We start from the raw sequence: 13,268 nt of genomic DNA, 5'->3' as shown, positions 1-13,268 counted from the left end.
GCAGACTGTAATACTGCATTTAATAAATAAAAACATTATCAAGAAATGTATTAATGTCTAGTTTCATACTTTACCAACTGGCTTGGGATTGAATTTACACTGGACTCCAGGCTCTGGAATCCTTCCTGAACTAAACTGCCTCTATTCCTGTCTTTGGACCTTTAAGACATCCTCCTTGATGTCCAATTTGTTAACAAAAATCATCTTGTGTATCTCAGTATCAAATTGTGTCTAACAAAAGCTGGTGAAATGTTATGGGACACTTTGATGCATTAAAGGAAATATATAAATTTAAGTTATGGGGCTATGATGGTTCAGTGGCAGTATCCCTACCTCTGAGCTAGGAACAACTTTGAACAGGTTGATTCGAAATACCTATAAATAAAAGTCGTTGTTCCAGGTATGCTTGAGGTTAAAGCTGACATACTCACTGTCTTGCATAATGTGGCCCTCAGCCTGGATAATAGCCACAAGGGAGAGCTCTGTGGCTCCCTTTATGCTGACCCAGGATCGCTCAGTCATTCCCAGGTAGATATGTCCTTGCTACCTGCAGTGGCTCAGTCGGTTTTCAGTGAGTAGCCTTTTGAACCTGTATTGATCTCTAAACAAGCCATATAAAACCATTGTTAAAGTGGAAGCAAGTGGGCTTTTCAGGTTCATTGTTCCCTGAAGGTGACAACACAGGTCAATAGGGCATATGGCATGCATTCCTTCATTGGGCGGGATATTGAGTACAAGAGTTGGCAGGTCATGTTGCAGTTATATAAGACTTAGTTCGGCCACATTTGGAGTACTGTGTACAGTTCTGGTCGCCACATTACCAAAAGGATGTGGATACTTTGGAGAGGGTGCAGAGGAGGTTCACCAGGATGTTGCCGGTATGGAGGGTGCTAGCTATGAAGAGAGGTTGAGTAGATTAGGATTATTTTCATTAGAAAGACGGAGATTGAGGGGGGACCTGACTGAGATCTACAAAATCATGAGGGGTATAGACAGGGTGGATAGCAAAAAGCTTTTTCCCCCCCAGAGTGGGGGACTCAATTACTAGGGGTCATGAGTTCAAAGTGAGAGGAGGAAAGTTTAAGGGAGATATGCGAGGAAAGTTCTTTACACCGAGGGTGGTGGATACCTGGAACGCATTGCCAGCGGAGGTGGTAGACACAGACATGATAGTGTCTTTTAAGATATATCTGGACAGGTACATGACTGGGCAGGGAGCACGGGGATACAAACCGTTAGAAAATAGGCGACAGGCTAAGACAGAGGATCTCGACTGTTGCAGGCTTGGAGGGCCGAAGGGCCTGTTCCTGTGCTGTAATTTTCTTTTTTCTTTGTTCTTTGGAAAGATTAAGTTTTCTATACGCAACTTAGGCTGTCATTACATGTTTACATTTGTAGTGTTTACAGGGTTTTATACTGCTACACGTCGGCACATGGCAGATTGTGCAGTTTTAACCGGACAGGCCAGACTTTGTAGGTATAGTGATAATTCCTGCTGGCCAAGTGATCCAAAGGTCCAGGCTAATGCACTGTGAATGGGTGTTCACATCCCAACATAGTAGCTTCATCTTCCACATGTTTAACTGGGACAAATTGCTGCTCTCGTCTTGTCAGAGAAGCAATCCAAGGGTTTAGTGACAGTGGAAAGGTTCAGAGAGGTGCTGGTGAGGTAGAGGCTTGGTGTCGACTGCATAAATCTGGTTTGAAAGCTAACCTCAACAATGGTGACTATGCAAGTAACATTGTAAAAAAAAATCTGGTTCACTAAATTCCTTTAGGAAAGGAAAATTGCTATCCTTACATGGACTAGATCACCCACAGCAATGTAGTCGACCCTGAGCTGCCCTTTGAAATGGCCAAGGGAGTTGCTCAGTTCAAAAACAATTAGGAATGGGCAACAAATGTTGGTCTTGCTGGCAACGCCCACATCCCATGAAAGGCCAAAGGAAAAAAAGATAAGGTTGATATTGATGTGTTGCTTCCCTTTTGAACGTAATTAGAGAACTACAGTCACCACCTTTTGTCAACACATTCTAGATACAACAATTTGCTGCATAAGGAAAAAGAGATCTTCATCCTCACTTGTGTTCATATGCCAATTATCTCAAGCATTTGTCAATTGATCATTGATCATGATAAGGCCAGGACATTACTCAATAAATGCTAAGGTACCATTATTAGTACAAACTCCACAGCAACACTAATTTCCCATGTTTCCACATAAGATTAGCCATTTGAATGCAGTAACAGGGATTAGCCAGGGCTGCTGGGAGAGAATCCTTACAAACAGCTGAGCCTTCAGACGAAGAAAGTCACATATACTCAGGTTCCCAAAATTTGCAGAGAATCCAATAGAAAAGCCAATGAGTTAAAATGCCAATAAATTACTGGTAGCTCCCAGCCTTCTCTCATTACATCAACATTCACATTATGGAGTTGACAAATTGGATATGTAACAGCTACCACATTTTCTTTATGAGTAATAAGGAACTAATAGAATTGGAGTAGAGTTCAGCTATTGTCTAATTGAATGGTATAGCAGGCTCGAGGAGGCTGAATGGCCTCCCCCATTCTTACATTTTCTGCAATATGAACTTTCCTGCTACTTGCTGTCAATTTTCATCATTTGATTAATTTTAGTGTAATTATTTTCAAAGTGACAGACATTCTCTTTCAGAATTTGAAAAATCACAGACAGATGTTGTTGCCATAAAACGTATGGGCACAGGCTGCACTGAAAGGGAAAGAATTCCCCAACAATTTTAATCTTGAGACACGACAATGTTTATTTCTTCTGAACGATTCTGTTGAAATTCTTACACCTAAGACATCAGACAAATGCTTCATAGTGATCAATGGTAATTGATTTGAAATTAATTGATGCATTTCCTTTTCAGAAGGGCACTGCTTTCAAACATTGCTGAACCCACTGAATCCAGTTTAGAGACCGACACAGTCAAATGTTTAATGTTTGTGTTTTTTTAATCACTTGTCAGTAGTGAACATGCAACGACTCATTACCATTTACAGCTTCTAGTATCCCACAAATCACCAAAAGCACAGAACCCTGTGCAAATAATTCTGACCAAATACCAGGCAACCCATTATAAAGAAAGCAGCAAGTTTGGGTCTCTTTACTGCCCCATCCTTTTGTGACTTGAGCACTCACCCAGGCTGAGATTCTAATGCAGCGCTGAGGGAGTGCTGCATTGTCAGAGGAGCCAAGTCTCACATGCAGAACCTTAAACTGAGGGTCCCCTTTGTTGACTTACACTGGATGCTAAAGATCAGTGATTTCAGGGCGGACATCCCAATTTCCTGCCCAACATTTGACCTCTCATCAAATAGCCTGGAAACGTGGTTGAGGCAAGTTCAACTGAGGCATTGAAGAGGGGATTGGATAGAAATGGGGTGCAGGGCTCTGGGGAAAAGGCAGGAGATTAGCACCTGGAGATAAAGCCAGTGCTGGTATATTAGGCTGAATGGTCTCCATCTGCATGGTAATGATTCCGCGATCCCGAACGCAAATAATCCATCTCTGTCACATTGCTGTTCTTGGGATCTTGCTGTGCACGGGAGTGGCTGGTTTTCTACTTCAGAGACTTTCTTTCAAAATGAATCAATCAATCACCTTTCGTACATCCTTTGCAACATAATCAGCTTAGTCCAAAGCACAGACCTTTAATGGCATTTTAGCAAGTTAGGTATTTGTAAAATGAAGATTCAATAAATGACAGGGGAGTATCAAAGTGCAAGGCGGCTCCAAGATGTAAGTATTTAGCCCTTTGCATTGAAATGCTTCAAAGTTTCAGCGATCCTGTAAAAGAAAGTGTGTGGGTGATAGGTTAGGATAACCCCTGCCCTCACCTGTAACCTGGAGAGTCTGTTATATCTTATAGCGACCAGCTGATGGGAATCGAGCAGCTCAGGATCATAAATGATCACTTTCCACTACAGCTACTTCCCCAGTGTGCCTACAGAGAGCAATACATCTGCTCCTGCGGTTGTAACTTTGGAGAGCCGCAGCCATCTACAATTACTGCTCCTAAACATATCGAGCTGGAGGGAGACAGGAACCTGCTGATATTTATATTCAGGATCAAGGAGGAGGTAAATTGCGGCAGAGTGGAGGGGTCGAGAGGGTGGGAAAATTCACAATCATAAACTTGATGTCTCTCATTGTGTACGTGTGGAATTTCAAAAAGCAACAATACCAGGGATCTAAGGAGGACAAGGGAAAGGGTGATGTTCATGGGATCTTCCTTGGCTGTGATGGGAAATGGGAAGTGGGGGAGAAGGCTGGTGGAGAATGCTGCCTGGCCTGATAGCTAATGTTCCAGTTATCTTGAAACTACTCATCCATACCCTCGACCCTCCCAGTTCATGAGATAAAGCAAGCAATGTGGATTTGTCTCTTCTCAGAGCTTATGACTGAAATTACAAGCACTTGACCCTGTCAATCTCAGTGAGCACTGAACAATCATTGGCTTTTGCAAGTTGGAATAAATTAATTTAACTTTGTGATTCTGGGCAAATGCATGTGTGTTGTAACATTCAAGGCTTTGTATACTTTATGCTTCCACTCATATTGCATCCAGATTTGTAACGGGTATCTTTGAGTGCTGGTGAGAACTGTAACATAAGCTTATTAATCAGAAACTGCCTAGAAATTCACTTCTGTATGTTGTATATTGTATAGCTTGCGTCTATGCAGAGATGATACTAATTTCAACATGAGTAACAGGATTTGGTTGGGGCTACATACTTGTGACATTGACTTCCAGCTCTGTCTACAACATTTTTCACCTCCACACCACATGGTCAAGACCACACCCAGACACAGAGGAACCTTGTGGTTCAAGTCCATAGCTCCCTGAAAGCAGCTACACAAGTGGATAAGAAATAATGCGAACTGCAGATGCTGGAGAATCCAAGATAACAAAGTGTGGAGCTGGATGAACACAGCAGGCCCAGCAGCATCTCAGGAGCACAAAAGCTGACGTTTCGGGCCTAGACCCTTCATCAGAGAGGGGGATGGGGAGAGGGTTCTGGAATAAATCGGGAGAGAGCGGGAGGCGGACCGAAGATGGAGAGAAAAGAAGATAGGTGGAGAGGAGAGTATAGGTGGGGAGTTGGGGAGGGGATAGGTCAGTCCAGGGAAGACAGACAGGTCAAGGAGGCGGGATGAGGTTAGTAGGTAGGAGATGGAGGTGCGGCTTGGGGTGGGAGGAAGGGATAGGTGAGAGGAAGAACAGGTTAAGGAGGCAGGGACAAGCTAGGCTGGTTTTGGGATGCAGTGGGGGGAGGGGATAAACTGGGCTGGTTTTGGGATGCGGTGGGGGAAGGGGAGATTTTGAAGCTTGTGAAATCCACATTGATACCATTGGGCTGCAGGGTTCCCTAAGCAGAATATGAGTTGCAGTTCCTGCAACCTTCAGGTGGCATCATTGTGGCACTGCAGGAGGCCCATGATGGACATGTTGTCTAAGGAATGGGAGGGGGATTTAAAATGGTTTGCGACTGGGAGGTGCAGTTGTTTATTGCGAACCGAGCTCTCTCCCTACTTATTCCAGAACCCTCTCCCCATACCCCTCTCTGGTGAAGGGTATAGGCCTGAAACGTCAGCTTTTGTGCTCCTGAGATGCTGCTTGGCCTGCTGTGTTCATCCAGCTCCACACTCGTTACACAAGTGGATGAACTGTGTTATGGACCAGCCACCCCTTGGCAAATAGGCAAGTTCAGAAACAGATTGCCTCACATCCAGTTCTCCAATCCAGAAAGAAAGAGCAGTTCAGAGAGAAAACTCAGAGAGAGTGTGTAACAGCCAGGAGAGATTCACTGCTTTCCAGCTGTGCTGAGACCCCGGCAACACCTGCCAAAAGCTCACTAAAAGTCCTGAACATGTCAGAGCTTAGCCACACCCAAATAGGCTGCTACTTTTGTAACAACTTAAAAAAAATACACAAGACCTCACAAGAGACAGCAAGAACTGCTGATGGTGGAGTCAGAGATGACACAGTGTGGAGCTGGATGGACACAGCAGGCTGGGTAGCATCAGAGGAGCAGGAAAGCTGACATTTCGGATCAGGGCCCTACTTCAGAAAACATTTTCCACCTTCCTCCAGCTCTACATTTTGTTATCCAAGGCCTCACGAGTTGTTTATCTTCTCATAGATTGCTTTCAACCGGAACCTCAATCTCTCTTTAAGTGAAACCAGTACAAAGTGCACCTCTTAAAGCCACAGCATCATCACAGGTGGTAACAAAGGCATTCCGTATGCTTACCTTCATGTGTTTGGCAAGCTGGGTGTAAAAGTTGGCGAGCCCTGTTACAGCTGTATAAAACCTTAGTTGGGCCACATTTGGAGTATTGAGCACAGTTCTGGCCCCTACTTATAAGAAGGATGTGCAAGCTTTTGAGAGATATACCAGGATGTTGTCTGGATTGGAGGGTATTGGCTATAAGGAGAGGTTGGACAAACTTCAATTGTTTTCACTAGAGTGTTAGAGGCTGAGGGGCAACCTGATAAAAGTATATGCAATCATGAAAGGCATGGATAAGGTGGATAGTCAGAATCTGTCTCAGGGTGGAAATGCCAAATACTAGGGCCCACATGTTCAAGATGAGAGGGGGAAAGTTCAAAGGAGATGTGCAAGGCAAGATTTTTACACAGAGAGTAGTAGGTGCCTGGAACACTCTTCCAGGGGGGTGATAGAAGCAGTACAAAAGCAATGTTTAAGAGGCATTGAGACTGACTCATGAACAGGCAGGGAATAGCAGGATATGGACCATGTGTAGGGTAGATGGCATTAGTTTAGAATGACATCATGTTCAGCACAGACCTACTGGGCGAAAACGCCTGCTCCTGCGCTGTATTGTTCTATGTTCAGACATGACCACATAGAGCACCAATGTTGAACAGGCTCATTTAATCAAGTGAAGTAGAATAGCTTCCCCCCCCCCCACCCCACACACACGCGCGTGCGCGCACACACACACACACACACACACACACACACACACACACACACACACACACACACACACACACACACATGCACACAGAAAGTTAGCTTTTCGCATGGGCATTCATCAGGTTAAACCTTAATCTAGAATCTCTCATTGCTTAAGGTAAATGAATGAGACAACATTGCAGGAGGACATTTGTCAAATACTCTACAATTGTTCAAGAAGAAATCTCACCACTAACTTCTCAAAGGTCAGTGACTGATAGCTAATAAATGTCAGACTTGACACGCATATCCTGAGAATGCAGAGAAAATGCATAAACAAAGGTTCTTGAGCAGAGGTGGATCTTGACCTTATCACAGAAACAGGGGTTTGTCTGTGTCATAGTTCACAGAGAATGACCAGTGGACCCCAAATCGCTCCAACAGATAGAATACACAGGCATAATGTCTCAGTGTAGCTCATATATTACAAAAGACACTGACTACATCCTTCACCGTCACTTCACCTCAAAATGGGTAATCAGTCAACTGTGTAACATTAAATAATCATTCATTCATTGCAGTTTAGATATTGTTTATTGTGATAGAAGATTGAATAGCTGAGAGAATTAATCCGTAATCTCTTACATGTAGAAGTTCTGCAAAGTTATTGAACCCTGAATATTGATTGTGCTATTCTGACAGCTGTGCAAGGACATATGTTAAAATATAATCAGGACCAAACATTTTGCTGTGGTAATCAAGTTAAGACTGTAACCCAAGTATTACATTGGAATGGGGGAATTGGAGCGGATAACAGGCCTGCAGTGAATGGAAGGATTGTGAACGGGACTATCCAAATGGCAGAGGGAAGAATGCGGAAGCAGTACACTGCTGCTAATTGCGACATTGTACACCTTGCTGGGAAAAACAGAAAGGAAGAGTGTTATTTTAATGGTGGCAGAGTGGGAAGGGTGATCTACAATGGGATACGCCAATCAATGAAGGTAGATAGGCAGGTGCAGCAAGCAATTAGAAAGGCAAGTGGTACTTCATTGCAAGAGGATTTTAATTCAGAAGTAGGGATGTCTTAATGCAGTTATACAGGGCCTTGGTGAGACCACATCTGGGGTATTGCATGCATTTGTGGTCTGCCTACCTCAGGAAGGATTTACCTCCCTTAGAGGAAGTGCAGTGAAGGTTCACTAGGCTGACACCGGGGATGGTAGGACTGTCCTAAGGAGAGATTGGTTTGACGGAACCTGTGTTACTAAAGTTGAGAAGGAGGAGGGGGGATCTGAATGAAACATACAAACTTCTAATGGGTCTAGACAGACTGCATGGAGGGAGGGCGTTTCCCCTGACTGGGAAATCTAGAACCAAGAGTCACAGACACTGAATATAGCATAGACCATTGAGAACTGAAATGAGGAAACATTTGTTCATTTCATTCCTGCAGAATTCTCTGAAGACTCTAGAGGTTAAGTCACTGAAGACATTCAAGAAATAGATATTTCTTTAGATTTTAAAGGCACGAAGGGATAAGGGGAGAAAGTGATGATCACATTGAATAGTTGTGTGGGGGAGTAAGCTGCAGGGGAGGGGAATGGCCTACTCCTGCTGCTGGATTCTGTTTCAATGTAAATAACTAGTTCATATTTTCTGAATTATCAGAAAAAATGGAGAACGCAGTGCAACTAACATCTGGCAATGTTGCTCCATCATATGGGACTTGTGGTAATGTGTTCCTGAGGAAGATAAGAGGGTTGAAGCCCGTCAATTTCTGGCAAGAAGCGAAATCTATTTGCAGATTGGCCGGGCCAGTGGTGAGTTTACACCCAGCTCATATCTTGCTGTATCCTACGCAGTCCACTCTCTGTGGAATTGTATCCGTCCCTCAGTTTATCTTCTCTCTCTTTATTGACAGCCCTTCTTGTTGAGAATGACTCTTTCTGTTGATTGGATTGGTGGGTGTGAGATATCAGTGTTGGCATTTAATAATTAATAACCTCACTTTATTAACATTAGAAAGCTCGGTTAATTGGCCCCTTTGGAAGTACAAGCTCATTTGGATTTGGGAGAAAGGGAAGAGATTCTGATTAAATTAACTTTGGCGCGACCGGCCAAGGGGCTTGATGAGTTTACAAAAACAAAAAGCGGGGAGTCAATTCATCCCTTGTCATCTGTGAACTTCCTGGTTTGGGGCATGCCATCTGAAACCAGGACAATTTTGGGAACTTCGCTGGTCAGCCCAGCATTTATTGCCCATCCTTAACTGCCTCTAAGAAGGTGGTGGTGAGCTGCTTCTTGAGCTGATGCAGACCCAGGCCTACAAGACTGGCTGACCAATACATGTTGCTGTTTAGGGGATTTAGTTTAGCTTGGATGGCTAGACTTCAACACTTAGTGCTGTCAACAGTGTGGATTAGATTCCCGTACTGGCTGAAGTTTGCATGAAGGGCTTTTCTTCTCAACTTCTCCCCTCACCTGAAGCATGGTGACCCTCAGGTTAAACCACTTCTAGTCATCTCTTTCTAATCTCTCTATGGGTATGGTAAGACAATTCAACTTATGGAGTCTTACAGCGCAGAAACAGACCCTTCGGTCTAACCAGTTCATGCTGAACATAATCCCAAACTAAACTACTCCCCATGATAACAAAGTGTGAAGCTGGATGAACACAGCAGGCCAAGCAGCATCTCAGGAGCACAAAAGCTGCCGTTTCAGGCCTAGGCCCTTCATCAGAGAGGGGGATGGGGAGAGGGTTCTGAAATAAATAGGGAGAGAGGGGGAGGCGGACTGAAGATGGATAGAGGAGAAGATAGGTGGAGAGGAGAGTATAGGTGGGGAGGTGGGGCGGGGATAGGTCAGCCCGGGGAGGACGGACAGGTCAAGGAGGCGGAATGAGGTTAGTAGGTAGGAAATGGACGTGTGGCTTGAGGTGGGAGGAGTGTATAGGTGAGAGGAAGAACAGGTTAGGGAGGTAGGGACGAGCTGGGCTGGTTTTGGGATGCAGTGGGGGAGGGGGAGATTTTGAAGCTAGTGAAGTCCACATTGATACCATTGAGCTGCAGGGTTCCCAAGCGGAATATGAGTTGCTGTTCCTGCAACCTTTGGGTGGCATCTTTGTGGCACTGCAGGAGGCCCAGGATGGACATGTCATCTGAGGAATGGGAAGGGGAGTTGAAATGGTTTGCGACTGGGAGGTGCAGTTGTTTACTGCGAACCAAGCGGAGGTGTTCTGCAAAGCGGTCCCCAAGCCTCTGCTTGGTTTCCCCAATGTATAGGAAGCCACACTGGGCACTGTGGATACAGTATACCTATCTTGGATTCTCCAGCATCTGCAGTTCCCATTATCTCTAAACTACTTCCCATGCCTGATCCTGGCCCATATCCCTCCAAATCTTTCCTATTCATGTATGTATCCAAATGTCTTTTAAACATTGTAAATGTATCCACATCCACCACTTCCTCAGGAAATTCATTCCACACAGAAAACATTTGCCTCTCACTTCTTTTTAAAATCTCCATGCGCTCACCTTAAAAATGTACCCCCTAGTCTTGAAATCTCCCATCCCAGTGACAAGCCAGCTACAACAAATGCTATCTGTAGCTCATTATTTTATAAACTTCGATAAGGTCACCTCTGAGCCTCCCACGCTCCAATGAAAAATGTACCAGCCTTTCCAGCCTTTCTTTATGACTCAATCCTTGCAAACCCAACAACATCCTGGTAAATTTCTTTTGAAATCTCTCCAGCTTGATAATATCCTCCCTATAAATGGGCGCCCAGAGCTAGATACAGTATTTCAGAATAGGCCTCACCAATGTCCTGTACAACATCAACATGACTTCCCACCCCTATCTCAGAGGACTTAGCAATGAAGGCAAGTGTGCAAAATGCCTTTCTAACTGCCCTGTCTATATGTGACACAAACTTCAAAGAATTATGCACCTCTACCCCTAGGTCCCTTTGTTCTACAACACTACCTGAGGCCCTGCCATGAATTGTATAAGCCTTAACCTTATATGTTGTACCAAAATACAATACCTCGCATTTATCCAGATTGAACTCCATCTGCCATTTCTCAGCCCATTGACACATTTGACCAAGACCCCTTTGTAATCTTACAAAACTTTTTTCACTATCTATTATCCCGCCAATTTTGGTGTCGTCTACAAACTTACTTGCCATGCCTTCTATATTTTCATCCAAATCACATATATATGTGACAAACAAAAGGAGACCCAGAACCAATCCCTATTGAATACTTTTGGTCACAGACCTCCAGTCCAAAAACCATCCCTGTAGTATTACTGTCTGCTTCTTGCTATTAAGCCAATTGTGTATCCAATTGGCAAGCTCTCCCTGAATGACCTAACTTTACTAATTAATCTACCATGTGGAGCCTTGTCAAAGGCTTTATTGATGTCCAAATAAACAATGTCTACTGCTCTGGCATCATCAATCTTTTTGGTAGCCTCCTCAAAAAACTCCAACAAGTTTGCAAGCCACAATTTTTGTTGTGTCAAATTGTACTGAATATTCTAAATCAATGTTTACCTCTGTAAATGTCCATAAGTCCCATATTTTATGACCTCCTGCAGCAATTTGCCCACAACCGAAGTCAGACTCACAGGTCTATAGTTCCTTAGTTTCTCTTTGCAACCTTTCCTAAACTAAGGTACAACATTGACCACTCTCCAGTCATGAGGCACCCCACCCGTAGTTATAGATGATGCGAACATTTCTGCAAGGGATCTCACAATTTCCTTCCTTAGTTCCCACAATATTCTTGACTACTTTAGATCAGGTCCCGGAGGTTTATCCACTTTCATATTCTTTAAAACCTCCCAAACTTTCTCTTCTGCAATGTGAACTGCTGTTCAATCATCAAAGTTTATTTTTCTGCATTCTCTAGTCTCTATTCATTATTTTGAAGAAGAAGAAGGGCAATTACTTTCAGTAACAAATATGATTATTTTAAATTTGCTAATCTTTTAGATAGAAAGAGGTGTAATCAAAATTAAGTGGCCATTGCACATAACTTTTCATTCATTTTCCATTCAGTTTTTGACTCAGCTGCTGATGAGTCTTATACATATTGTCAGCTCTGCATTCTGTGGGCATTTGGGAAAAATTGAATTGGACGCAGTCAGTCTTGCTACAGCGGTGAGTTCATGTTAAGAATATTCACATTTGTTGATCCTAATGTCTCCTGTATAAAATTGTGATGAAATTGCATTGATTCCGTTCAGTCTGAGTGCCTTTATCAGCTGATTAGATGTTCCTTGTGAAAAAGCCTGGTCTTTCCCTGCTGCTCTCAATGGAAGGGCCACTAGAGCCCAACAGTTGCTTCAGTGGCCCCAGGCTAAAGAACATGATCATCAGCTCGGGGTCCCAGCTCATCACCATTGTCAGTGACCCATCCTGGAAATCCCATGTGTGTGGGGGACATTGGGTGACGGTGAGATTGGGCTCCGTCTTAATTCTGTTCATGGAGAGTTCACCCTCTGACAGTCTCTTGGCTCACATGGGAGGGCGGCTCACTTTGGTCATGCACTCACTGGCTGGTGAGGATCATGGAATTGGATCCATACCAACAACAATTCACAACAAATTTACATTGTGCTTTTAATGTAAAAAAAGGTCTCATGGCATTCCTTAGAAGCACTAACAAGATAAAAAAGATTGTCTTTGAGTCAAGGAAATGAGATGTCAGAATAGCTGTCAAAACACTTCATCAAGGAGGTCATTTTTCAGAGAAGATCCCGAAAGGAAGGGCGAAGGTTGGTGAGGCAGGAAGATTTAAGGTTGAAGTTCCAAACTTTGGGATCCAAGCAGCTAAGGGTACAGCTGTGAATGGCACAGGAACGGAAGTGAAGGACGCACCACATGTCAGTATTGGTGAACCACAGGAACTCCTGTAGGGATGGAACAAACACAGTGAAAGGGAATGAGAAAGCTATGGAAAGTGTTGGACACAGCGATAAGAAGATGGAGAGGAAGCCAATATAGGGGAATGAGCAGAGCAGTTAAGTGTGAAACGGAGTTGGCGTGAGCTAGGATGATGGGAGCAAGCTTAGAAATAGGGCAGGAGGAGTTCACCATTCTATTACTTGAGATTCTTCACCATTGGTTGAACATCTACTACAACAGTATTATTCTGTGCTATCTCCTGTATATCTCCAAGTCATGACTATATAGGAATCTATCACTCTTTGTCTTGAGCATTCTCAATGGCTGAACTTTGGGATGGAGTGATATAAAGATTTATAATCTTTGAGTGAAGAAACTCCCACTCATCTCAGCCCCA

At 43.7% G+C, this 13,268-nt stretch overlaps 1 protein-coding gene across 13 annotated transcripts in view; it reads left to right on the top strand.

Annotated features, from left to right (window-relative positions):
- The first annotated feature begins 3,717 nt into the window (after positions 1-3,717).
- Positions 3,718-13,268, top strand: part of LOC125464724 (multidrug and toxin extrusion protein 1-like) — a 39,629-nt gene continuing 30,078 nt past the window's right edge. For 6 of the 13 annotated variants that reach the window (XR_009447310.1, XM_059655358.1, XM_059655360.1 and 3 more), the window contains exons 1-2: positions 3,800-4,110; positions 12,023-12,124. Coding sequence is in view for 12 of the 13 variants with exons in the window: in XM_059655358.1 (XP_059511341.1) it covers positions 3,910-4,110; positions 12,023-12,124 (303 nt within the window). In the remaining variant the exon portion in view is untranslated. Of the gene's footprint in view, positions 3,770-3,799; positions 4,111-7,132; positions 7,221-7,871; positions 7,992-8,625; positions 8,778-12,022; positions 12,125-13,268 lie in introns of those variants that run through there. The other 7 variants (XM_059655359.1, XM_059655352.1, XM_059655354.1 and 4 more) reach the window with 6 other exon arrangements.

Source organism: Stegostoma tigrinum, chromosome 27, assembly GCF_030684315.1.
Source record: "Stegostoma tigrinum isolate sSteTig4 chromosome 27, sSteTig4.hap1, whole genome shotgun sequence".
Taxonomy (NCBI): domain Eukaryota; kingdom Metazoa; phylum Chordata; class Chondrichthyes; order Orectolobiformes; family Stegostomatidae; genus Stegostoma; species Stegostoma tigrinum.
This window is presented reverse-complemented; position numbering and strand designations above follow the sequence as displayed.